The 27,520-nt window shown below is 43.8% G+C and overlaps 1 protein-coding gene across 6 annotated transcripts in view; it reads left to right on the forward strand.

Annotated features, from left to right (window-relative positions):
* Positions 1–27,520, forward strand: part of EXOC2 (exocyst complex component 2) — a 225,791-nt gene that overhangs the window by 97,168 nt on the left and 101,103 nt on the right. For all 6 annotated transcript variants that reach the window (XM_055322773.1, XM_055322774.1, XM_055322775.1 and 3 more), the window contains 5 exons: positions 586–731; positions 957–1,038; positions 1,996–2,098; positions 5,723–5,841; positions 21,767–21,892. In XM_055322773.1, the coding sequence (XP_055178748.1) occupies positions 586–731; positions 957–1,038; positions 1,996–2,098; positions 5,723–5,841; positions 21,767–21,892 (576 nt within the window). The remainder of the gene's footprint in view (positions 1–585; positions 732–956; positions 1,039–1,995; positions 2,099–5,722; positions 5,842–21,766; positions 21,893–27,520) is intronic.

The raw sequence follows: 27,520 nt of genomic DNA on the forward strand, positions 1-27,520 counted from the left end.
GTATCCAGTTTGTGTATGAATTGAATTTGGTGGTTTAAGAAGTAAATGTCGATTACCTAGCGATAGGCTAAAGTTTGTCCTTTAAGTTGCTTGTGCAGTTGTTCGTGCCTCCTGCCTAAGCAGGTCATTTTTTCAAGAAATAGGATCGGTTCCACAGCTCCTTTCGAGCAGCGCTCCTGCCTCTCTCTGTCTGTGTCTCTCACAAATAAATAAATAAATATTTTTAAAAAATGAGTATTTTCTTCCTGTTTTCGTACCGTGTAACACAGACACGGACCCGAGAGCATTGAGCGTGTGGCGTCCAGCTGAGGCCTGAGCGAGGGCGACCGCCCCAGGCCCGTAACCGACGTGGAATGGGCGGGGGCCTCCGTAGACGTGGGCTCGTGGGCCTGGGAACGACGCTGTTTTCAGGGGGATGCGGTTCCCCGCGGGTGAAGGGACCCGCAGGCAAAGTGGAAAAGGGTCAGCCAAGCACCAGAGAGGGGACGCAGCCCGCGTCCGAGCGCGTGTGCTGAGCGCGGACGTGGGCCAGGGCAGCACCCATGTGGTGCCCTGCGTGAGCCGCCCTTGCTTTGTCCTCAACAGGAGCGAGTAACACCGCGGACACGTTATTCCAAGAGGTGCTGGGTCGAAAGGACAAGGCGGATTCCACTAGAAACGCGCTCAACGTGCTCCAGAGATTCAAATTCCTCTTCAACCTCCCCCTGAACATTGAGAGGAACATTCAGAAGGTAGATGCGTGCTCCTGTGCCCGTGCCACGCTGTCCTGACCGTACAGACCTGCTAAGTCTCAGAATTTGAGGGCTCTTTAAGGCTTAAAGACATTTAATTGAAATTCCGTTTTTTTTGTTGTTGTTGTTTGTTTTGTTTTGTTTTTTGTCTTTTTCTTTTTGGAATCTTAACCAGATGTGTTCATGATATTTTACTGACATTCTCCAAAATGTTTTATTTTAAAGGGTGATTACGATGTGGTCATTAATGATTATGAAAAGGCCAAGTCGCTCTTTGGGAAGACGGAGGTGCAAGTTTTCAAGAAATGTAAGGTTTATTACTTTTTGATCTCCTGCTTTCCTTGTATAGGAAGAATGTGGAATACATTCCGCAAACAAAGTCACGTGCATTTTAGTTTTTGTTTACTCTTTTGAAAAAGCGAGACGATTACCTCAAAAGTAACATGGCTTTTCTTACCAAGATGTAGTGAAAATGAAAGACCACGGCTATGGGATAGATGAGTCATGACGTTCTTTGCTGCTTGTTAACCATGTTGCCACTAAAAAAATCCTTTCTACTGGAAAGAATTAATAACAGATATTTTATAGAGATGGGAACCTACAATCTTAATTTTCTCTCTTTAGAAAAGCCATTGTTAAGGGCACCTGGTGGCTCAGTCAGTTACGGGTCTGCCGTTGGCTCAGGTCATGATCCGGGGTCCTGGGATCGAGCCCCATGTCGGGCTCCCCGCGCGGCGGGGCACCTGCTTCTCCCTCTGCCCCCGTTCATACTCTCTCTCTCTCTCTCAAAGAAATAAATAAAATCTTTTTTTAAAAAAGCCACTTTCAATGAATTCTAACCTTATTTTAAAGTGAGCTAAACTTTTGAAATGAGCTCTAGTGCAGGAGTTACAGAAAATATGAAAAGCCTGGAATGTCCTGTGGTAATGCCTCATATCAACTAGAGAAATATCACGGGGCTTTAATCAATTAGTAAATGAAATCCATAAGGACTCAGAAAGCTTAATTCCATTTTTTTTATTGTGATAAACGTACATGCAGTGAAATGCACAGACCTTACATCTTCCAGGCCAGCGAGCCTGACAAATGTGCGCACCTACGTTACCCACACCCTGGGCAGGAAGTTTCTGTCAGTGCAGGAAGCTCCCTTGTGCCCCCTCTTAGTCAAACCCTGTCCCCCACGGCAGTCACTGTTCTACTTGCCATAACTTGATTGTTAAATTTCCTTTCCGTAAATCTTATATGTTCTTTCCTTTTTAAATAGACTACGCTGAAGTAGAAACACGGATTGAAGCTTTAAGAGAATTACTTCTGGCTAAATTGCTTGAGACGCCATCGACTTTACACGACCAAAAACGTTACATAAGGTAAACCACCACCTGCAAGCACCTTGATAAGTCGCATGTTTCTGTGTAGCGCTGGGCACGTCATGTAACCCCGGAAGCTAACTTGGGGGAGTTAGCATGCTGATGAGACGGGGAGGGGGGAGACAAATAGCAGAAATTCACAGGTGCCTCCTAGGGCACACCAGAGCTGTTTTGTCTGCCGGTAAATTTGGGAGTCGTCAGGGCAGGGAGACTGCGTGTCGGGGCGAGGGAAGCGGGGTCCCTGCAGGCGTTACCCCCAGCTGCTCCGTGACGGCCTTCGCAGCCTCGCGGGACGCGATGGTGCTGCACCGAGTGGGCCCCCACAGGCCACCGGGCACAGGCTCCCGGTGTGTTAGACGTACGGCAATGTCGTTCTTCGTGCCGTCGGGTGGGCCCCGGCTCAGCGGTGGACAAAATTGTGAAAGGTTTTTGTATCGAATAGAAAAAATAAAAAAATAAATTAAAAAAAGTTGCACTACCGTAAAAAGTGGTGGACACCGCAGGGCATGACGAGAAGGCCTCAGAAGGAAGCGGTGCGCATGGTGTCAACCAGCTGTCCCTTTTGGCGGCTTACTTGCGTTCTCAGTGTCTTCCTCTGGGAAATGACTTGATGACACAATCCACGTCTCAGGGCAGTTGGAAAGACAATCAAGAATACATTTAAGGGTTTAGTATAGCAACTGGCACATAAGCAGTCAACAACTCCTATGTATGTGATGTTCCTACCAGGATTTGGAGGCGGCATATGCGTTACAAGCCTTTTATATCTGTGATTGAAGAATATTAACATTACTTTCTGCTGGCGTATTCTGAATGTGGCCTTTGTCCTCAGAATAAGCTGTTACTTTCCAAACTTAATGCCCCCTCCTTAATCGGTGAAGTTCATGGAATATCCAGTACTTATAAAATAATAGACCGATGGCATATGTTTATGCATTTGGCTGTTGTCACCATATGACCACTGAGATAATTTGCAGGTATGAGAGAGGGTCGGCCCCAAAGCTGCGTGTTTGCAGGGGAGGGGACGGGGTCCACACGCAGCCCTGTGTTCCTGGTGACTGAGAACAGGAGCAGCATGAGCCGTTGTTCTTGCCAACACATTTGTGTGGCCGAAGGGGAAAGGGACAGGAGATGTTGGAAGGGGAGGCGAGAGCCCGGACCCTGCCGCGACCTGGAGCACGTAGGACGCTTGGGCAGCGCGTTACACGAGCGGCGTATGTCATTTCTAGTCCACGCCGTCGCCTTGCAGGGCATTTGTCCGAGGCCCGTTACAAAGGCGGGGAAATCGCCGCAGACGTCGTTCTTGCTCGGCGCACACAGCTCAGAATAGGACTCCTGTTCCTCTGCTTTCAAAGCCCGTCTCTACTTTTCTCTCAGCTGTCTCCACAGGAAAGAATGTATTTGGGGGATTTTTTCTGTCTTCCAGCATCGTGAAAATTTAAAGCTAGAAGTAAACCACATGTTAGTTATCCATCTGCTTTTTTTTTTTTTTTTTTTTTTTTTAACATATAAAGAAACAACTCCAAGGAGGTTAATCCTCTTGTCCCGGGTTGCACAGCTGGTTAGTGTCTTATTATCTGTATCCGACTACGCTACTTAATTGTGCTTTGTATTTATTTACCTGTTTATACTTACGCTTTTAAATTTGCCAGTAGTAATATATTCATGCTTCTAGAATGTATGATTTATTTATTTAGTGAATCACTACTTTGTAGTCCTTACGACCAAGATGTCAAAAAAAATTTTTTTAAATGGCCTATTGAGGTGCTTTTTTCCTGTCATTTTAAAGGGAAAAGACAAGAATGTCAGCAAGAATATCAAGTCGTTGACTTATTTATAATCATGATTTTATTTTTGATGGTTTGAGAAGACACTGAGCAATTAATTCTGTTATCCTTTTTTAAATTAAGCTTTTAGTTATTAATAAATAAGAAAAACAACATCACAACCAGGTCAGATGTCTGTTGGACTTGGGAATCTATGACCATAGGTACTCTGAGCATCAAGCAGTGGAGACTTGATGCTTTATCATCAGCAAAGTACATCTTTAGTAAGTTCTCTTACATAATTGAAGTTACGCGTGGTGCCACGGAAGATCAAATCACTACTGTATCGTTTCACTCTGGTTTGCTGTCTTGTCCAATTAAAAACTTCTATTTTTACTCTCCTTTTTGTAGCTTCAGTGAGAAGCAAAGTTACATGTTTTCGGTACGAATGTGAGCCTGTCGCTGGTAATTGTTAAAAACCGTGTCAGAAAATGGCTAAAAAGATCAGTGCTTAAAGTTTAAAATATCGAGCCTCTGCTCATCGTAATCATAATTAGCATTTTTTTACACTTCCCCTCTAAAAAAGCTGTCAAGTGTTCTTTGATGTACGGTTTTAGAAGAAGCAGCAGTAACGCGTACCACATTTTAAACAAAGATCTTTGAACTGCAGCTGCGGTGGGCCGGTGGACCGGTGGGCCGGACAGCCAGGGGTCTGAGGCAGGAGCCGCTCCGGCCAGATCCACCTGTAACTTGATTCCCCGGAAGCTTGGCTGCTGAAGCTTAGCCGCCTAAGGCCGACTGGAAGGCTTACCCACGATGCAAACGGCTGATTAACATATTTGGTCTCCTATATGTGTGATATATTCTGTTCTTAAATAAAATAAGCCAGAGAAAAGAAAATATTAGGAAGAGAATCACAAGGAAGAGAAAACACACCGACAGCAGAGTGCTGGAGGAGCTCTACGCGCAAGTGGAGCAGCCGTTCAGGCCTGCGTGTTCAGCCCTTGCACTCCTTACACTGCACACTGAAGGAAAAGACGACCTTTATCGGATTAAGTCACTTAACCAAGGAAACGCCTACCATAGGCCGTACTTTTGCATCGTGAGGCTGCAGAGTCTGCAAGATGACACACTTGTCTTTCTTTATAGAGCTCTTTTAATGTGGTACCCTTTAACAAGATGACATCAGGGCTTACAGTTGAATCTTGCCAGGGCCTGGTCACCACGCTAAAGAAACCGGATTTTAAGAGTGGTTAAGCAAAAGAGTTTGATTTCTCGAGCTGCACTGAGCTCTTAAAACGGACCATTTCTGTTCCTATTCAGTAGCTTAAGAATTTAAAAGGAAGCAGCCTCCCTGGAAGAATGTTCCTGTGCTTTACTACTAACATCTGAGGAGAAAGTATTGCAGCGGTCCTCGGGGCAGAACAGGCCTGTGAAAGGAGAACGCCAAGACAAATCTCCAGCACGAAGGGGTGCAGTCACTTGTTTTCCGGAAAGACGGCACCGTGTACCGTACGGCAGTCGTATTCTAGGTGAAAAAAGCCTCGTATTGGGTGGCGGTATCGATGCCAGGCTAACTATGTTGTTAGGTTGTAGTTGTCGTCCCAGGGTCCTGTTAACTGATTCGTCCTGTTCTCAGCACAGCCACAGCCTGTGTGCTGCCTGCAGCAGTCAGGGAAGGGTAGAGGGCCAGCTGCTGGGCCGACCTCCAGGCAGCCCTGTACCAGGTGAGCCCCCACTGTTTAAGGGCCCTCCCTTTTTTTTTTTCCTTTTAAGATTTATTTATTTATCCATGAGAGACACAGAGAGAGAGGCACAGAGGAAGCCCACGTGGTCAGCCTTTGCTTTGCTTTTCCAGGTACCTGTCTGACCTTCATGCGCCGGGAGACCCTGCTTGGCAGTGTATCGGGGCCCAGCACAGGTGGATCCTTCAGCTCATGCACAGCTGCAAAGAGGGATACGTACAGGATCTGAAAGGCAAGGCCGCGTCTCTTCCAGGGCTTCGTGCTTCTCCTTACTGTCCACTTAAGGACAATAGTGGAAATGCTTAATGATTAATTTTTGTGACATCTCTACTTGTTTTTTGCCTGTTTTGTTTTGTTTTTGTTTTTGCTGCTGGTTAGCATTTCAGCTGAGTGAATAAAAGGGAAGGGAGAGAACTCTCCTGATAGACCTGTTTTATGGTCGACACAGATTTCACTTAAGAAATAGTCAAACTTGGGGGCTTCTGGGTGGCTGGGCCGGTTAAGCGCCTGCCTTCGGCTCAGGTCGCGATCCCCCGGTCCTGTGGTCACTCACATCTCGCTCACATTGGGGCCCCCGCTCAGCGGGGCGTCTGCTTCTCCCTCCTGCTCTCCCCCCCCCCATTCATTCTCTCTCTCAAATACGTAAATAAATAACATCTTTAAAAAAAGGGAAATAGTTAAATTTCGATGGGAAGTAACACGGTGTAGAAACATTAGTCTCCCATAAACGGTAGCGGTCTACTCCTGTTCATCAAATACGAGTTGAACCCCTGCAGGCGCCGGCGTCGCGCCAAGTGCAGACGGACAGTGGTGTCGCCGCAGGCATAGTCCCTCCCGGGCAGTGTGAAACACACTGAGGTAACCAAATGCAAGGTGGTTGACAAGTGATAGGAAGGTCACAGCATTTTGAGAGAGGAGAACCGAGGGGAACGCGTTCGACGGTCTGTGTGGGCAGGTGTCTCAGAGACGGCTGCGAGTTCACGAGGAGCTAGAAGAATGAGAAGCAGCCCACTGGGATGGCTCCAGTCTGAAAGAAGGAACGACTTTTGCAAAGGCTCAGAAATAAGCTTAAAGGAAGAAGGCACAGCTGCATTCACACGCAGGTTTATCGACCTTTACTTGTGTGATTTTGTCATCCCACGGATACTGGGTGTACGCAGTGCCCGCTGCCATGGCGGTGCCAAGGGCGCAGCGGTCCCTATGCCACATGGCCTGGCCCACAGGCACCTTATAAAATAGCTGGGCGGGAGCAGATGCGCAGGCAAAGTGCGGTGGACAAGGAGGCTACGGTGGTGCTTCCTGAGCCTGGACGTTCCTGCTGCCAGGGTAGCACTAGGAGCAGCGTCAGATGCAGGGTTCTGGGGTCACAGAAGTGACACTCCACCTGCAGGCAGTCGCTGTCTGAAGACGGAAGGGTATGTGTGTCAGCCAGTTAAATAGAGGAAAGAGGCCAAGACCGTTCCAGGAAGAGAAAGTAGAATGTGCACAGGGCCGCAGGGAAGAGGCGGCCCCTGAACTCGCTGTGTCTGACGTCGTGCCCAGAGTGGCAAGAGTGGAGGCTTTGGGCAACGGGCGCCAGGTCTTGCATGGACTGCGTAGCCGCTTGAAGGGCTTTGGACTTGATGCAGAGGACCCTGGGCTGCGATTAAGGGTCTGAAGACCCTTAAGATGGGTAAAGACCCATCGAGACTTAATTTTCAAAAGACAGTTCTGGCTTCCATGGAGTGAGGCTGAGAGGGAGCAGGGGTGGATCAGAGAAGCTGGTGTGCAGGCTGCCGGGCTGCTTCACACGAGGGTGGTGGATGTGGAGCAGAGACAGATTCCAGAGCTGTTCAGAAACTGGCATTGATAGGACTTGATTGAGGAATAGGGAAGAAGAAGGGGTCATGGGTGACCCCCAGATCCCTGACCCCAGCAACTAGTTGGGATGATGGCACCGTTGAGTTGGGGAACACAGAGCAGAAAATCATTTTTTTCCTTTTGCTTGGACAGTCTCGATTTGGACTTGTCTGACCTGCAAGGGAAGATTCCCGAACGTATCTTGAATTTGAAGAGCAAGAGATTTGGGTGTGATCTGTGTATAGATGGTCCCGAGACTTGATGCATTCACCCGAGAAGGTGGAGCAAAGGAGAAACCTTAGGACAGAATCGTGGGGGGCAGTACCTATGGGGCCAGTAGGAGGGAACCGGGGGGTGCAGTGTCACAAAGCCAGAGGCGACGCGTGATCAGCAGGCATTTTAAGGTGAATAAGATGATGTCCTTTAAATTTAGCGCTCAGGCGACTGTTGGTGACCTCGGGAGGTGCAGTTTCAGCAGCGTGAGGTGCCAGATGCGTACGCAGCATAAGGCCTGGGGATGCTTCCAAGACAAGGCTTCCAGAAGCAAGTGCAGTCACGTAAGGACAGTCCTGGAACAGAAGGCAGCAAATGGAGAGCTTACAATTACTTATTGATAACAGGTTTCGTCATGAATTAGTTGGCTTGATTTTGAGTACTTTCCAGCCATGACTTTGTTCTTTTCTCTTCTTGATATTGAGGAAAATCCAAATATCTTTTTTATTAACGGCACATCAAACTTCCTGTTAATGCCGTTAACTACTTAGTAGGCGTCACAGGTGAAAATGACCTCAAGGATACTCACAGTCTGGTCTTTAGGGATGTTTAGAGGGCCGTACCGATCTCTGTATGTTATTAGGACTCTCAACCTTAACTGCCCATCAGAATCCCCTGGGTATTTTTAAAGACCGTCAATTCCTGGCCTCCACTTCATTCCTACTGATTATTTTAGAATCTCTGGGTCCAGGCCTCGGCATTTGTTTGAAGCTCGCAGGTGAATCAGGCAGGGCCTGGCTCCCTAATCCGGGCACCACGTGCTGTGCTAGGGACCGGTGAGCAGGACAGACGTGCTGTGTGGTCTGGTGGGAGAAGACTCACGTGGCGATGATTATGAAAGGTTCGTGGAGCAGGGCGTCTAGAAATCTACTCGAGGCTGTTCAGGGGGAGGTCCAAGGAAGTTTTGTAGAGGAGACAGTATTTGCATTGAGCCTACGTGGTGAATATCCGTTATCTAGATGAAGAGGCGCGGCGTAGCCCGGATGCCTAGAAGGTGCTCATAAACATCACCTGCTCCCCGCTTCACTAAGCAGGGTCATGGGCACAGCAGTGCCATTCTCCAGGTTAAAGGAGGCTGCGTGGTCTAACAAACGGTTTTCCTACTTATGCTAAGAAGACACAGTGTGACTCTGTAATTTGGTTATGAAAATATTTGAATATTTGGAATGTGTGTAATTTATGAAGACAACATGGAGACTATTTGAAATTGGAAAACTAGGGATCCCTGGGTGGCTCGGCGGGTGAGCATCTGCCTCGGGCTCAGGGCATGACCCCGGGGTCCCGGGATCGAGACCCACGTCAGCTCCCTGCATGGAGCCTGCTTCTCCCTCTGCCTGGGTCTCTGCCTCTCTCTCTGTCTTTCGTGAATAAATAGATAAAATCTTAAAAAAAAAAAAAAGGAAAGAAATTGCAGCAGTACCATGAAATTTCGTATGTCTTCTTGTCGCATCCATACCTGAGATACCTGGGGCCACTATTCATTGCCTACGGCCTGAATCTTTCTTGACGGTAAATGGGCACACGCTTTCTACCTCATGGATTGCTTCCCCACAGTCTTGACGTTATGTCCCGCTATCTGTATTCATCCAGAACTATTTAAGATCAGATGTCTGGGAAAAACATGATGAAACCTAACGTTTAACTGGAGCCCTCCCTTTTCAATTCAGTGACCACACACTTGCTGCAGAACTTGCTCATCACTTAGGAAATAACGAAAAGAATGTATATTTGTTAGGGATGATTGAGCTCGACTTACAGTTATTTTCTTCAGTTGGTCTTTCTGATTAGGAAGTAAAAAAAATAACAGTTTACAGCTCTTTGAATTTATCCACAGATTTCATAAACCACATAATGTAAGTTTCCTAAATATATTAGTTACACATTCACAGGTTACATTTTGATTTTTGGTTGACGTCCAGGAGAACATGCCTACCGGCCATTTTTTATTGTCAGCAAATACTACTAATATGAACAGCATAGATAATCCTAACATAGAAAAGCCTTTTATCTGGAAAATTGGTGTGTTCTCTGAGCTCATATCAGAATGAGCTTTTATGATTTTATTTTGGAAAATAAAAAATAAATACGGTAAACTAACCTCCTGTGTGTCTCACCTATTTTCTTTTCTTTTTTTTTTTTTTTAAGATTGTATTTATTTATTTATTTATTTATTTATGGGAGACGCACAGAGAGGCAGAGACACAGGCAGAGGGAGAAGCAGGCTCCATGCAGGGAGCCCAACGCGGGACTCGATCCCGGGACCCTGGGATCACGCCCTGAGCCGAAGGCGGTGCTAAACCGCTGAGCCCCCCAGGCTGCCCCGTATCCCACTTTCAACAGTTATCAATTCATAGCCCATCTTACTCTGTTTGTACCCTTACCTGCTTCTTACCTTCCCTCACCTTTAGCTATTTTTGAAGCGGGTCACATTATTCCATTCATAATTATTTCAGTATGTAATTTCCAGAGATTAAAAAAAAATGCTTTTTATAAACTGTAAGCAGAACACCATTATCATTACCTGAAAGTCATCAACAATTTCTTACTTCCAAAGATTCAGTTAGTTCTCAAAATTCAGGAGCCCTTTAATACACCCGAGAATCTTCCCCAGTACATCAATACCGTGACTTTTTAACTTGGACTCAGTACAAAGGCAAATGACATGAGAGGTGACATGAGTCTAGACTGAACGTGTATCTCCTAGGATGGAAGAAGTGGCCCCCGGTACATTGCACTCGGTCCCTCTTCTGGTCGTTCTCACCGATGCCTGTGTATGTCATTGACGCGTTCGCTCGTCGATCCGCGCCTGCGACATTACACAGGTAATGTGATCGTATGTACCGCTGGTGTATGTATGCGTGGACGTATTTATATAGAATATTTGTCTTGATTAGGAGTGTCCTGGGAATAAGCCGGTCGTTCAAGGTGGACACTGCGTTGATGTTTGAGAGTCTCCATACACTCTTAGTGTAAGGGCGTATGGAGGAGGCCTCCTAAATATCGTTTGGGCTTTTTATTGGATGTCTTCATATAATGATGTTATTTTAGAAATGGAAAAACACCCTGGGGTATTGTGCAGTTCAGTCGATGACGTTAGATCTGTTGCGCATCTCAGAGAGTGACCCCCAGCTTCCACTTGTCCTGGACAGGGGCGGGGCGGGGGGCAGGTCCCTCCCCGCTCCAGCAGGCCACGCTCCTCCACCAGGGAGGCCGGGGAGGCCGGCGGCAGGTTCTCCGCGTGCAGGTGTGGGAGCAGGTGCGACAAGACGCGGGATTTATGAAGACGACGAACAGGATAAGGCAGTGCCTCAGTTCCACCTGGAGCTTCACTGCGAACTTTCAGTTTTTATTCCGGTATTCTCAGGATCCTTTTTTCTTTCTTTCTTTCTTTCTTTCTTTCTTTCTTTCTTTCTTTCTTTCTTTCTTTCTTTCTTTCTTTTTTTTTTTTTTTTTTAGGATTTTATCTATTTATTCATGAGAGACACAGAGTGAGGCAGAGACACAGGCAGAGGGAGAAGGAGGCTTCACGCAGGGAGCCTGATACGGGACTCGATCCCAGAACCCCGGGGTCACACCCTGGGCCTAAGGCAGGCGCCAAACCGCTGAGCCCCCCTGGGATCCCCCTAGGATCCTTTTTTCTAGAGGAAACCTCGTTGCATTCTAAATCTAAAGACTGAATTGTCAAGTCCCTCTATTAGAATATCTGTACTTGGACTTTTAACGCTGGTTGTAGTTGTTTGAGCAAACCCCCAGGCCGCAGAACAATGGTTAAGCACCAAGACAGTCCTGTGAAATAAAATACAATTTTAAATAGTTAGGCGATAAATATTTCAGACCGGAAAAGGTTTCTTGATGTCTTCTTAAGTAAAGTTGGTTGGTCTTTATGCATGAATTTAAGAAATCTAATTAACATACAAGTGTATCTTTGGAGGCCTAAAGTCTTTACACAGCTGTTTGAGAAAAAAATGTTAATTGTATTTAGTCTTGTGGTCTTCAGAGAAAATCTCATAAGCAAAGATGATGATAGATTTTCAGAGACAGCAATCCTACGTTAAAAAAACCACCTTTTTTCCAAGAAAGATTCTTTTGTATATAAAATATTTCTTGGCACAGCTAGGTCATTAGGTCATAAGGTTGATATTCTTAGGAACACTGCGTTAGATCTTTTTTTTTTTGTTTTTTTTTTTTTAGAGAATGGGGATGCTTTCCTTGACAATACACTTTTTTTTTTTTAAAGATTTTATGTATTTATTCCTGAGAGACACAGAGAGAGGCAGAGACCCAGGCAGAGGGAGAAGCAGGCTCCATGCAGGGACCATGATGTGGGACTCGATCCCGGGTCTCCAGGATCACGCCCTGGGCCGAAGGCAGACGCTCAACCACTGAGCCCCCCAGGGATCCCCTAGATCTTTCTTTGGATCCCGGTTTTTCTAGTAATAACATGCGCTGGACCTAGTAAACTGTGCCTTCCAGATGTTAAGTTCTGGAGCACAGAACTCCTGTTGTTACCGTCGTACCTTAAGGAACACTTTGACGTTCATACCCAAATACTCCTCACTACTCTTCCGTGACCTGCCTCTATAGTCCAGACGTGGTCTTTTGGTTTTTCTAAGAGGAGACAAAGGTGGGGGGGAAACCGGAAAAAGAGTAGCATTCAAAACACTCATCGGAGCTGAAACACCAAGGGAAGGCTTGGCCCGTTTCTCCTTCCTTCCCGGCCTGAGCTGGCTAACGGTTTTGCTGCCTCCCCGTGTCCACCGCAGCCCTCTGACCTGAATCGTCACACACAGAAAACTTGTATTACCGCCTTATAAGAAGTGTCAATCCTCTCTTAAAATTCCTATGAAATAGGTCCAAAATTAGACTCAGTTTTCAGGTTTCCTGTCAGGAAAGGCCTTTGCTGAGCCCCCTACGGACGGTCTCAAACAGGATGTTTAAAGGTAGGCTTCAAAGGTGTTTTTGTTGTTGTTTTGAAAATGAGTCTGACTCTTAAAATACATGCCGGCTGGTGTCTAATAACTCAGGGGAAAAGGCGTCAGCCTGTTCCTGGAGCAATTACTGCCTTCTTGGAGACGTGTCCTTAATTAGGACTTCCCGAATGGACATTTGGAAAAGGGGCACAATAGGAGCAATGGCTTAAGAAAGCAATAGGCTCCTTAAAATATTCACACCACAGAAGAAAATACGCTTACGTGTGGCTCAGGTGCTCTTTGGAAACTTAAGGGATGGTGTGTCGCACCGGAAAGGCTTATTCTGAATCATCACAGTGTGGATCTACTACGGAAGAGAAAATGTTAAGAATAGAGGTGCTGTGCTAAGTAGCTACTCTTTAAATTTTTCCAGACACTGAGCAGATTATTACTTACTTGCAGAAATAAAAATATTTGTTTATCTGATGATCTTAAGCTATAAAAGGCTATATTTTCAACTCAAGCTTATATATTTTATAGGTCATGTTCAATTTTCTGAACTTACATAGTGTAAACTATTTTTCATGATATTTAAAAAATATAGCCTGACCTTTGTGTACATTAATATGTGTGTATACACTTTTAATTAGTGGAGTTAATAAATATAATTCTGGTACTTTTATAATGTAGGGTTAAGTAAACTTCCTGTACCCTAGATTAAATTGCAGTCTCAAAAAACAGTAATAAAAAAAACCTAAAAAAAAATAAATAAATTGCAGTCTCTGTAGGAAATCAGCAGCAGATTCATCAAATTTTCTATGGAACTACAAAAATATTTCCATGGTCAAAAAGACAGTAAAAATGTGTTGTTATATCTATATTAAATGTTTTAATAAAATCATAATTTTTCTTTTGAAGTTGTTACAATGAGGTTGTACATAAGGACGGTCCTTTTATGAAATGTGTTTTCCAGAGATTTAGAGAACCGTTTCTCTTCTGAATGTTGATAATAACAGTATGAATCCAGGTTAGTAGAAGTTTATTTACAAAGAAACCCAGGAAAGGCGCCCCTGCAGCCGCTTCAGATAGGAAATAGTGCTTGGATGCCCACCTTCTCTTCCTAAGACACAGCCCCAGCTTTATCTGCTCCCTTGTTTTTTGTTTTTTGTTTTTTGTTTTGTTGTTGTTGTTGTTGTTGTTGTTGTGACTATTTTTTAGATTGGCTTTAGAAGACAAAAATGCTTCTAATGGGATTTTATTCACTTGCTTTGAGATTTATAAGCTATAAGGAGGTATGGAAGAGAGAAGTGGAAGTGCTGGCGTCGGACTGCTGGAGAAAACCTCTCTGCAGCACAGTGGCGTCCGTGCACCTCTCTGCTTTGTCCTTTTCTCAGAAAGAGAAGAAACCCAGGTGATGTTCAGAACGCCATGAAGTGGATTTACAGTGCATTCCATCAGAAATCATCACTGTTGTTTGTGAATAGTATGAATTCATACAAGCAGTGTTAATTACCTGAGTGTGGATCAACAGGTTTTTATATAATGATCGTAGATTTGTTTTTGATCTAATTTGAAAAGACAATTGTAACTGCCAAACTAAAATTAAGACTAGTAATGAATACTCCTAATTTAAGTAATGTTTTAAAGTTAGTGGCCTGGGATGCCCGGGGGGCCCAGTGGTGGAGCGTCTACCTCCAGCCCAGGGCGTGACCCCGGGGTCCTGGGATCGAGTCCCGCGTCGGGCCCCCTGCATGGAGCCTGCTTCTCCCTTTGTGTCTCTGCCTCTCTGTGTGTCTCATGAATAAATAAAATCTTTAAAAAAATAAAACCAAGTCAGTGACCTAGGACTTCTAACAGCATAGCATTCATTTGTAAAATAACAGCCGCTAAACATCATAGGAAAGAATTGATGAAGATCCTGTTTCTCCTATTTTGTACTAGATTCAATTCACCTTACAATGAATGAGTGGCTTATCTTTGTTAAATCAGGCCAAAGAGGCTTATTTGAAAAGGACTTTCCCCCCAGTTTCTTTATCCCAGCAGCTGGTGGTTTTCCACTGCCTTGGCCTACTGTCCATCTGGAAGGAGGCTTCCTGCAGCTGGGAGCCGTTTCATGTCTCATCCACGTCCCCTGCCCTGAAGAGAGAACACATGTTTGATGATGCTTGTCAAGCACGCATTGAACGCTAGCGTTAACTGGTAGTTGTAAGATACGCACTACAAATATTATAATTCTGTGTTCTATCCTTGTGTAATAATTCTGTTGCTCACATATTCTAAGCATGTTTTCTCTATTTAGATCTATATATAATCACAAAAGAATAGGATGCTCTAGTAAAAGCATAAATAGTTTTGATACTTGCCTCCCCAGCTTGTTACAAATACCTGGTTCTTGCCTACGTGGCTGGTGCTGGCTACTAAATACTGCTCGTGGCTCACACCTGTGGTCTTGCTTTTAAAGCCCATTTCCTCTTTTTTTTTTTTTAATATTTTATTTATTTATTCATGAGAGACAGAGAGAGGCAGAGACCCAGGCAGAGGGAGAAGCAGGTTCCATGCAGGGAGCCGGACGTGGGACTCGATCCCAGGACCCCGGGGTCACACCCTGGACTGAAGGCAGGAGCCAAACCGCTGGGCCACCCAGGGATCCCCCATTTCCTCTTTTACCTACTGTTCTGAATGCTGTTAAAATGCACCAGAATCCCTGCTTGGAACCTGCTTGGGACAATCGTGACACCCTCACAAGTGGAGTGAGGTCAACGGGAGTACGTTGAATATGTCTCCCTTTGCTTAATTCGGATTAAATGATTCTCTTTAAATGGAGGAAGTGCCCCGGTAGGAACTTTAAGTATAGAGAGAAGAAGATCAAAAAGAACGCTTTTATCTGTTGACACAGGTCTAATTTGTGGGGAGTTTGTAATTCTGTCCCGGTGGCTCTGGCTCCGGGCTGAGGTTCTGCGTGTGCCCGTGAGACGGTCCCCAGGCCGCCTGTGCTGTGCGGAGCAGGGAGCGGGGGCGGGGGGGGGGCAGGGGGACTGGGGCAGCTGGGCGTGGCCAGGGGGGCGGGGGGTGGGGGGCCAGGGGGTGGCTGGAGGGGCCAGGGTGGTGGGGGGTAGTCGGGGACCGGGGTGGCCGGGGGTGGCAGGTGTAGCTAGGGGTGGCCGGGGGTGGCTGGGGTGGCAGGGAAGTGTGTTCAGCGGCGTGTAAGGAGCCCGCTTGCTGCAGGAGGCCCGAAGATGGGCAAAGGCAGCGCCTTTGTGGGCCTGGCCCCCCAGCCGCAGGCCAGCTGCCTCTGCCTTGGGCCGCACTTCCTGAGCAGACTCACTGCCATTTGCATTGAAAGTCGGGGACACAGGCCCAGCTTGAGTCAGGAAGTTCTGGAGGGTTCGGGAGGGTTTGGCCGACACCTGACAAGGTTTCCTGGAAGTGGTTCGGAGTGCGAGGTGGAACGAGCATTATCTGTAGATTCCTGACTTCATTATCGGTCGGAAAAAAATCAGCAAGTCTTTCAACTTGTTAAGAGCAAATTGTGAAAGATTGATAGTTTATTTTCTTTTAGAGAACGTTTGATTATCTCTACACTGCAGCTTTTTACTCTTTTAAAACTAGGATTGTTTCATTATTGTTCTGTAGCTTCAGCAACTTTTGAGAATAAATTTCCTCTTTTCTCCGAATTAAAACAAGTTTTCTGTCATAGTGTTCCAGAAATGGTTTTTCTCTCATGTTTGTTAACGATCTGTTCAGTTTCTCCTGCGTCCTCACAGTTAGAAGAAGAGCTCCCCTTGCGAATGCTCCGGAGGTAGCAGGTTACAGAAGCTTTAACTGGGGAAACAAAAGACGGATTCTGAATTTGTCAGTAATTAAGAGGCTTAGTCATTATTATTATTATTTTTTTTTTAGAATTTTAAATGTTTGGAAGTTTGTTGTTTTTTGTCCCCAAGATTCTTCAGGCATCTATATGTAGGCTGTGCATCCTTTCCTCCGCTACATTGGTAAAACCGTGACTTGAACACTGGTTTGCGGGATGTACAAGACTTGGCTGCACCCTCATACCCCCAGGTTTTGTTTGTATCATTTTTCCTGCTCACAGCACCTGGCATTGTTAGGGCTAGAAGTTCTGTGGCGCGGGTTCTCCTGCTACGGGGGATGTGCCTACGTGGAATTTTGGCTCCAAGGTCATCTTTCCCCTGCAGTTATTCCCCACACATCTTTGTTTATCACCCAATAATTTTGATCTCATAAGCATTTACTCATTTGAGTGTATTTATTGCTTACCCTGCTTTAGTGTCTTCCAAACAGCGCAGCTGTAATACACACAGGGCCAGCGTAATAAGTACCATGAAATTCTGACCAAGTTTTTTTGTTGTCTTTTTTGTTGTCTTTATTATTTTCTCGATATAATTTCTACTTTAGGCTTAATTTGCACATTTGCTCTCTAGAGGCAGACTTTTATTTTTTCTGAAGTCGTTATATTCTTTATTTTTCATTATTTTAAAATTTTATTTAAATAGCATAACACCCAGCGCTCATCTCGTCGTGTGTAGAGGCAGACTTTTTATACGTTTAGATAACACCACTCACTCATCAGTGTCCTAAATTGTAGGAATAGTGAGCACAATAAACATATTTTCCATTTTGTTTGCTGTGGTGATTTAAAGTTTCAGATTCAGGCTTCATACCTTAGAATCACTATTTTACACCCAAAGAAGACTCTAAAAATTCTATCTTGTCAGATCATGAAGCATTGGCCTATGACAGTTGCTTAGGCGAGCTGCAGGACCCTATTCCGGTTGTGTAACCAGGAGAATCTTGGGTTAATCCCTGACCCAGTTTCAAATAGAGCAAACAGTTTGTTGCTATTAGCACAAATGAAGCCAGGAAATTACGACCTTTCACCAAGGCTCTAGTCTTATTTAATAAAAGGCTTTTACAAAATTCTCATCTTGGGGCTCCCGGGTGGCTCAGCCGGTTAAGCGTCTGCCTTCTGCTCGGGTCATGGCCCCGGGGGCCTGGGACGGAGCCCCGCATTGGGATCCCTGCTCCGTGGGGAGCCTGCTTCCCTCCCTCTGCTCATCCCCCTCACTTATGCGCGTGCTCTCTCTCTCTCTCTCAAATAAGTAAAAAAAAAATCTTTAAAAAAATTTTTTCATCTAGAAAAAATTGTAGGAACAGTTCATTTCTAGATGAAATTTACTATCAGGGAAATAAATGACCTCTCATAACCTAATGCAGGATTGAGAAAGACAAAGTCAAACACAATTTTATAAAAAGACTTGTTTCTGTCACCTGCAAAATGTCCCATTAGAGGTAAAATTGTAATGAAAAAACTAAAGTTGTTTGTATACAATAGATACCGTTCTCAACCGGATATCAAGGGGCAGATAATTCAGGTTGTCAGGGAAAATGCACTAAGTGACATCAATTGTAGTTGCACATGAGTTACAGTGTCATAATAGGAAACCTCCTGATTATTCTCATTTAATAACCGTATGTTTCATATAACGTATATATGTGTCAAGCACATCAAAAGATGTTGTTATCATACTGTGAAGTAGAGCAATCAAGAGAAAATATGCTGATTTCTTGTAAGATATTTAAAAGCCTTTTGTTGATTTGATGTTACAGAAATAGTTTTTTCTAATCTGTTTTTTTAGAGTAATGCATATTTATCACCAAAACCACTTCGTATTTGTAATGATTTTATAGGGTAGGAATGCCAGGTCATGTAATTTAAGTTTAAAAGGAGGGTACGAGTCCTCAAGTTTGCTTTTTTGTTTTGTTTTGTTTTGTTTTGAACACTTGATAGTAAATAGTCCCTGACAACTGGGATTTAAAATGTTTTAATTTTCTTTTTCAGAGGATGATCTTCCTAATTCCCTGTAAAATAACCTATCCTAAGACCTTATTATTTTTAAAACAAGAACAACAACAAAAAAAACCCCATAGATGTCAGAGAAGGAAGCTGGGTTCTGAGTTTAATGTTGAGTCTGCAGGGCTCATGCCTGTGTGTGGTGCTGAAGCGCTCCCTCCTGGTCACTCTGCAAAAATGCGCCTTGCAGATGTGTCCCAGGTGCCGCTTAGTTCTGAGGGTGTAGGTGTTGTTGTCTGAGCTCCCGGGGAATTCAACCCTGCCAATTAAGGAATTAGTTCATGTTAAATTTTCTTCTCCTGATGTTATAGAAAATGATGATATGATTCTAAAAGAGGAAAAGCATATTCTTAATACAATTTCTGTTTTTAAAGAGGAAGATAATCCTTTAACAGTTTCAAAATTCAAGATTTACTTAAACTATGTAAGTGACTTAAACTACTTATATTAAAATTGTAAACATATCAGTTATGGGGAAAATCTTTTTCTGAGATCTACTTGAACAATGATAACTATATATATATATATATATATATTATACTTATACACACACATATTTTTTTTTAAAGATTCTATTTATTAGAGAGAGAGAGAGCGTACTTGTGCTCACATTTCCCGCTGAGCAGGAGGCAGACATGGGGCTCAATCTCAGGATCCTGGGATCGTGACCTGAACTGAAGGCAGATGTTACCTGACTGAGCCACCCAGGTGCCCCCCCCCCATAATCATATTTTTTAATAGAAATGCTATATAATGTATATTCAGGAAACTAGGAAGTGCTTTCCTTCTTAATAAAAAATGTATGGTTTTGTGGCATCTGAATGGCTCAGTCTGTTGAGCCTCTAACACTTGGTTTCATGAGATCAGGCCTGCCCTGGGCTCCATGCTCAGCGGGGAATCTGCTGAAGAGTCTCTCCCTTTGCCCCTCCTCCCACTCATGCTCACGTGCACGCACGCTCTCTCTCTCTCTCTCTCTCTCTCTCTCTCAAAATAGATAAATCTTTAAGAAAATGTATAGTTCTGAAACCATCATGAGTAACACGTGGCCTTTTTTTGAAGTAGGTACCACACCCAGTGTCGGGCTTGAACTCGTGACCCTGGGATCAAGAGTCAGGTGCTCTACCCGCTGAGCCCTCCAGGGGCCCCACCCATATTTTAAGCATTCTTTTCTTATACCTTCCTATATAAAATGTTATATATAATTTTTGTGTAAATATTTATTCTGATGCTAAGTTTGGGCTCCTTTATATTTCCTTTTAAAGTATGTCAGGAAATTGATATTTTCATATTAATTTCTTGAATTCTACAGCTAATAGCAGTGGCAACTACATAAACTGCAAAGGGAAATGTCATCAATCATTAAAAGCTTCCACACACACAACTTCTTCTTTAATATACAAAAACTCAATTATAAAAATACTATCTCTTCATTGTTTGTGTTTTCTTACTCTGTATCACATCTCATGTTGTTTTAACAAACAAGTTGTTTGTTGCTTTAAAATATGGGACTTTTACAAGTCGTATCTTCGACACGGGGCTTCCCAAGTAGAAGTGCATGCGAGTGAAGCATTTAGCACAACAGCTGAAACGTAGTGTGTCTTCGGTAAAACTCTATTCCACTAAAAAATCTTTTCAAATGATTCTATTTCTATTTCTACAGACCCTACCTTAGGAGAACTTGTGAGAACACAAGGAGATAGCTCATATTATATCGTGTTACGTGGCTCATGATAGGAGGAGCTCCCACAAGCAGGTTCTCCAGAGCATATTTTTGCTGTATTTATTTGTTGCTTCATTTTCTGCCTCTACTACCAGAATGTACAAACTTTGAAAGCAGGGCCTTATCTGTTACTCATCACCCCATCTTCAGGGCCTACTTGTTCAGTGTTATTGAATAACTAATATTATCAGTGGCAGGGATGTTTTGTCTTTTGCGTCTGAAAACCTATCTATTTGCTCTTTCTCTCCTGAGTTATAAAAGAAGGAGTAGAGTTCTTATTGAATAATATAATATCAGTCACTCAGTATATATTGAGGGGGTTATTTGCAGAAGGTCCAGTGATTGTGGACAGAGATGTAATATTTAACCCTTAAACCTGAGAAGATAATATTTTGATTTGGAGGTAGGAGAGCAGAAAAGGTAGAATGTTAGGTCAACTGAATCGGGTTTCTTTGCACTGGCATCAGAAGACGGGGAAGGCAGGCAGCTCTCCAGGTTGGAATTGTAGGTGACTTCATGGAGCAGCGGCACTGCAACTTGCATTTTTAAGGATAAGAGTTTGAGGGGGTGGAGAGGAGGGACAGGTCAGGCCTTTCAGATGGAGAGGATAGGGAAATGTAAGATGGATTTTCATACCTAGAATGTGTAGGTGTCCGAGGCGTGGTGAACACTCTGTACACGTGTGTGGAATTCATCTTGCCTTGAAGACCTTTGGAGGCTCGGCTGCAGAGCCCAGAGTGGTGACGACAGGCACCTGTACAGACTCACAAGGCAAATTTTGCCGTGTGAAGCCAACGTCTTGCTAACCCAGCAACATGAGATACAAGTAGACCTTGAGATCCGTTTTAGAAAAAAAGTTTCCTGGTTCTTGGGATAATTTTGGTTGGATTTCCAGGGTTTTCTGGAAAACTTCTGAGAATCCAGAAAGCACTATTTCAGTGATATTCATCCAGACAGTAAAGAGAGTCGCCTGATAGTAGTAAAATGTCCGACTTCTAGAATAGTACCAGCGTGAGGTGAGAAGAATCCAAATTAGGTGGCTGGCATCGGGAACACAAGTAGGGGTCAAATCCCACATCCCAAACAAAGGAATCGTAGGATTTGGGGATGTAAATTTTAAGGGACAGCCAGTTCATGCTGTAAGGCTGCTCCACCAGGAGAGCGTCAGTACGCCGTGGCTTCCAAGCATCAGCTGTTTTTTTCAAAAAAGTACTTCCCATCCCGGTTTTTAGTTTTGTAGCCCTCCCCCTCTGCCTTGCCCCTGCCAGCTTTGCTGGGCATTCATTCTAAGCTGACCCATAGGTTTCTCTCACTGTTTGTTACGTCTCTATATTAACTCAGAGTAATGAACTGAATCCCAAGAATCTGTCATGGTGGGAATGACTTTTAGAAGCTAGCTAGAAAAAAGATTCTTTTATTTTGCTTGGACAATGTTTTATTTAAAAGAGTGGAGGACAGTGGAGCAAGAACTAACTCAGAGAAGCAGCCCAGTAAGTCAGCCCAGTAAGAATATCTGGAGTATATGGAAATGTCCCCTCTCTTCTAGGGACTCCAGGCCTTCACAGCCCCATGTTGGATCTGGACACGGACGCCCGTCCTGTGGTGTTGGGCCATCTGAGTCAGACAGCATCCCTGAAGAGGGGCAGCAGCTTTCAGTCCGGTCGAGATGACAGTGAGTATCTCAACCCCGACTTTGTCTTTTAAGTTTGTACTTGTACAGTTTTCAAACATTTTTCTCATGGGAATTTTCCTGGTTAGTTGCGTTACTGCTGCTAAGTATTACCGACCTTTACAGGCGAATGCTTTCAACATACATAAGATCTCCTTTCATCTTCCCTGTGATTGAGTTTTTAAAAAACATGCCACAGAAAATATTTTGTGAGAATTTCTTTAAGATGAAATTTGTAACAAAAATCCTCTCTATAGTTAGTACACTTTTTTTTAAGAATATTTATTTATTCATGAGAGACACAGACATAGAGAGAGAGAGAGAGAGAGAGAGAGAGAGAGAGAGAGGCAGAGACACAGGCAGAGGGAGAAGCAGGCTCCATGCAGGGATCCCGATGTGGGACTCGATCCCGGGACCCCAGGGTCACACCCCGGGCCAAAGGCAGGTGCTCAACCGCTGAGCCACCCAGGTGCCCAAGAAACATATTTTTTATGCATTTTAAAATTTGGTCTGGAAAGCATAGTTAATAATATATTAATTGCCAATCAATTTTTTTTTCTGAGAATAAAGCATCTGAAATTAAACTGTTAACAGTTCTTAACTTTCTAGAGTTTATATTTACCTATTGTTTATTTGGCTGTGTGAGATACAGAATATATTGGTTATAATGCATTTGGATACCAATTAAATGCTATTAGTCACTGGTTACTTATAACCTCAATAACAGATCTAAGGAATCCAAATAGGGTGGGACACCTGGATGGTTCAGTTGGTAGAGCATTCAACTCTCCATCTTGGGGTTGTGAGTTCAAGCCTCATGTAGAGTATAGAGATTACTTAAAAATAAAATCTTAAAAAAAAAGAAAGAAATCCAAATAAGGTAATAGAAATATCTTACTTTTTATTAAATACATCTAAAGTTAATTTTAAAGTATTTTATGTTCTTCTTACAAGTATGAGGAGTAGGGCTTTTTCTAAGGCTTCGTTAATAATGTAATGAAAGTCCATAAGAACACCTTAAAATGAGATGATTCATTTGTAGTAAATGGAGGGCTCAGTGTTCCTTCCTGTCCCGTTCCTATTTCCTACGCAGCCCATCAAACTAATATAAATGATGAAAGAACGGAGTCACTCGCTTCTGTAGACTGTGGCGTATAGCAGCCCTCTAAGCAAATGTAGCCACGATCTGGCTCTGGGGCGCAGCCCACCTGGCTTCTTGAACAGTACGTCCTTCTTTTAATTAGTAGGATAATAGGCAGATCTAAAAACCTTCCACCTCAGTCCTTAAGTAATTTACTGCCATCAGCTGACATGCTAATAGGCTTAGATCAATTAGAAACTGTTCTTGAGTCTTGACTGTGATGAGTTATATCATCTTGAATAGTTCACATTTATCCTGCCTGAGTTTTGCCACACTTCTTGGATCTGTTTTATGAGATTCTGGAAATTTTCATCAAATTTAGAAAAATTTTGGCCGTAGTTTTCTTAAATATTTTTCTGTTCCACTTCCTTTTCTAGGACTCCAGTTACGTGTATGTTGGGCCAGTAGATTATCCCGTAGATCACTGAGGCTCTGTTTCCCTGTCCTCACCCCCAGTTTTTTCCACTCTACTTCGTTACAGAAAACTCTTTCCTGCATTTTCTGTTCCCCTCCAGTTCAGAAAGGCCATTGAGCTTTGTGTAGATCATGCCTCCTTTTGACTGAGTTGTCTAGAAATTGTAGGCAGAAAGCCGTGGGAATTATGGACTCCCCACACATCTCCCTTCCCTTGGGAATGGCAGTCCTGTGCTGCCCGTTGTGTAATGTCTGAAATAGTTCATATATCTCCCCCCACCCCAAATTTTCTAGTTGTTTGTAACTAGAGGCTGAGTCTGATCCTTGTTACTCTAATATGGCTGGAAGTAGTGGTAAAATACAAGTTTAATTTCCCTAAAATTACTACTTGAGCTTGAAACATTGTGGAAGATGCTTATAGTGAATAGTTCTTTTCATCAGCCTTTGGAAATAGCTCCTGAGGTTGTTCTGTTACTCATAACAGCATATGGGAATTTAACTAAGACATGTTGAATTCCGTAAGAAAATGAAACCCAAAACCAGTTTCAAATAATCAGAATTTAGATGAAGTAGACATAGAAGGAATGGGCAGGACTCTCATTACATACATAGACGTAGGTATAAAGAACCCATTAGTAATAAAAAGATCAAATTAAGCATGAGACAAAAGGTTGTTCTCTGTCACTGGGCAGGAGGCTGCCGGGACCTGTCCGCTTCCCCAGAGCCTTGATGACTGAGTCCCAAAGCATGAAATCATTGCAGAGTTCCCAGCCCAGTGGGATTATCTGGTAATGGTATTTAGGTGCTCTGTTACCACTCCGCACTATGGTGAACTTAGAATCATTCTACCATTATTCTGTCATAAAAAGATTGAATGAAGAAATCCTTGTGGAAGCTTTTTGGGATTGTCCTGTAAGGTTTGTATTTCTCCAACTATTTTTCCTATCATAAAATCACTTCAGTTAGAATACTTCTTAATTAATGGATTTAACCAGAGAGAAGCTGAGTTTAATTTCTGTTTTTTAAAAAGAAATTTTCCCTTAGGGGATCCCTGGGTGGCTCAGTGGTTTAGCACCTACCTTTGGCTCAGCTCAGGGCATGACCCCGGGGTCCTGGGATCGAGTCCCCCATCGGGCTCCCTGCATGGAGCCCTCTTCTCCCTCTGCCTGTGTCTCTGCATCTCTCTGTGTCTCTCATGAATAAATAAAATCTTAAAAAAAAGAAAAAGAACTTTTCCTGTACATTGGTGAAAAGGTAGCATTCCTTGTTCTTCTCTGGGGTGGAGGCATTCCCCAGGACGCCTAGAGTATCTGCATGTATGTGGAGCACGTGGGTGTGTGGGAAGCTAGCGCTCAGTCCTTGTCCAGTATCAGAGCCAGTGGGGACTTGGTTCACCGTAGGGTGTTTTCACTTTAATTTCCCAGCAAAAAAGCTTTGCAAAGAATATATGAGACCAGGATATCCCATGAGTTTCTCACAATAGGGTTATGTAGGGAGTTGTCCATATAGCTGCGTGGAGGAGCTCAGACTCTGAGCCCTAGTTTAGAGGAAGATACCACATGAGGCAGGTCTCTTAGTGCTTCAGGTTTTAGATTTTCTGGTCCTGTTTCTTACCTTGTCATTGGGCTGTCATCTCCTGGGCTGTGGCCTGTGCTGTGTAGGGCACTACATGCCGTTTGGGAAACGGTGCTCATCTGTATTTGGGTTAACTGCTTCAGCTCTGTCGCCAGGTGAAAAATACCTCTAATCTCATTAGACTCCTGCCACATTATGACCAGGGCTCCTTTCCTTGGTTGTCTGTTCACTTGTAGGCTCCGTGAGGGAGAGACCTGGCCCGTTCATGCAGTAGCAGTGGTGACCGTCTTAGACAGACGTTAAGGTACAGCCACAGGGTTAGCACACAGTGGACCCTTAATAACTATTGGCCAAATAAACCAGAACACTTCACAGTGTACCCCTATTAAAGAATCTTACCTTTCACATATGTGACAGTGAATTTGAAGCTTTTCCGCACAGCTAGACAGGGGGCTAGTAGACCTCCTACGTAATGGGGCTCCATGGCCCACAGATTGGAAGTCTGGATGCTCTCAAGTGTATGAAGGTAAGCACTCAACAATAAAAATGTAAAAGGCCATGTAACACTACAGTGGGGTACCAATTTGGCAAAATCCCCCAATTTTTTTTATTGTTTGGAATTTTGTGTGTTTGATTTGTTCATTGGTGAGATTATAAGGGAGCTCAGCTGTGTTTGTGTTTGTTGCTGCTGGATGTGTAAAGAATCCCCATAGAGGTCAATTTAATACCACTTAGCAAAATCACAGCTCCATGTACTCTTGGACCTAGCGGTTCCGGTTGTGAGAATTCATTCTACATCGACACTCGCACGTGTGCTAAGTAAGTGCTGTAGGTATAGAGTTATTAAATAAAACACTAACTTTATTTATTTTGAAGCACTAATTTTAACTACAAACAGTCTTGCCTATTACAGAGATTTTTAAAAATCATGATTCATACAGAATATGAAATACAGCTGACCCGTGAACTGCACTGGTTTGAATTGTGCAGGTCTACTCATACAATGGATTTTGTTCGATACATATATTGGAAAGTTTTTTTGGAGATCTGGGACAATTTGAAAAAACTCTCAGATGAACCGTGTAGCCTAGAAATACTGAAAAAAATCAAAAAGGTATTATTATTGTAAAAGCAGAGTATGTAATACATATGTACAATACATATTAACCGACTGCTTTATGTAATTGGTAAGTTCCCTGGTCAACAGTAGGCTATTAGTAGCTCAGTGTCTGGGGAGTCAGAAGTTGTTCACGTGCTTTTGACTGTGCAGGGGGTTAGTGTTCCTAACCTTTGTGTTCTTCAAGGGTGAACCGGGCCCTGTAAATGTGGGGCAGGGGAAACATTCTATGTATGAATCGGGAAAAACTTCAGCATCCATTATTGAGTGAAAAAAGGCCAAGTGTTTTTAATATGCTTTGATTTGCGTGAAAACACATTTGGGTGGGGAAAGAATATGTATTTATATTTCAGAAAGAATCACAAGCCACTGATAGCAGAGGTTCTTATGGCTGCAGCTGGGAGCGAGGCGGTTGGAGAATGTGGTGGGAGGTTCTTTGCTCTATATCCTGTGACTTTCTCTTTTCTGACTATATGTTGTCCTTTTAGAATATTATGAGACATTTTAAAAGAAATAAAATCCACCCTTCCCCACTAGAGTAACAGTGGTAATTATAGCAACGAAACTTTTTGCCTAGGAGTAGTTTGAAAGGAAGCTGGTAGTTGATGAAGGGGCTAATGAAGTTCCCTTGTCTGACCTGTCTTTGAAATTTCTAAGTAGAAGTGAGAAGTTGGCCCCGATGTTCTCCCGATGGTGGCTGTGAGTTGGACAGAAGGCGGGCCTTTGCCCACTCCTGCTGGGGGGCGGGGGAGCGGGGCAGCAGGAGGGAGGAAGCAGGGGAGAACGTGATACAGAAAAAGGGAAGAGACCGGAAGTGATTAATGCTCACCGAATTGCTGATTTGTTTTTATTCCTATGAACTTACTTCCCTAAGAAATCTGTGCGACTTTATTTCCCATTTACGGTAACTGCGTTTAAATGATACCGAATCGAAGAGGCTTCGATGTTTTTATTTATTCTTGAGTTTCTTCATTACAGGAAGAGTTACTCATTATGATTGCCCTTGAGTCTGTTCTTTTATGATGACTTGACTCATTGTTGAATTTTCACTGCGTGTATGGTAATATCTAACTGGTAGATACTTGCCTGCAGCTTACGGCTAGTTGGCCTTGCCCTGTCTTTGCCTTACTTGGCCGTCTGGAGGCACATGGCTTCTGAAGCCATAGACCATCCTGAGGGCGAGCTGGAAACCCCACAGCGTCCTCGTTGCTTCTCCTGCTGCATCCTCCTGCCCTGAGAACAGCAGGGACCCCTGGTTAGAGTGTCTTCCCTGCAGGCGGGCTTTGGTCCTGAGATGTGGAGAGAGAGGTGTTGGGCCCCACAGACAAAGTGGGACAAAGCGGGACACATCTTTAGGTGGGGGAGCAATAACATGTTCAAGCCC

The sequence above is a fragment of the Nyctereutes procyonoides genome, unplaced genomic scaffold, assembly GCF_905146905.1.
Source record: "Nyctereutes procyonoides isolate TBG_1078 unplaced genomic scaffold, NYPRO_anot_genome, whole genome shotgun sequence".
Taxonomy (NCBI): domain Eukaryota; kingdom Metazoa; phylum Chordata; class Mammalia; order Carnivora; family Canidae; genus Nyctereutes; species Nyctereutes procyonoides.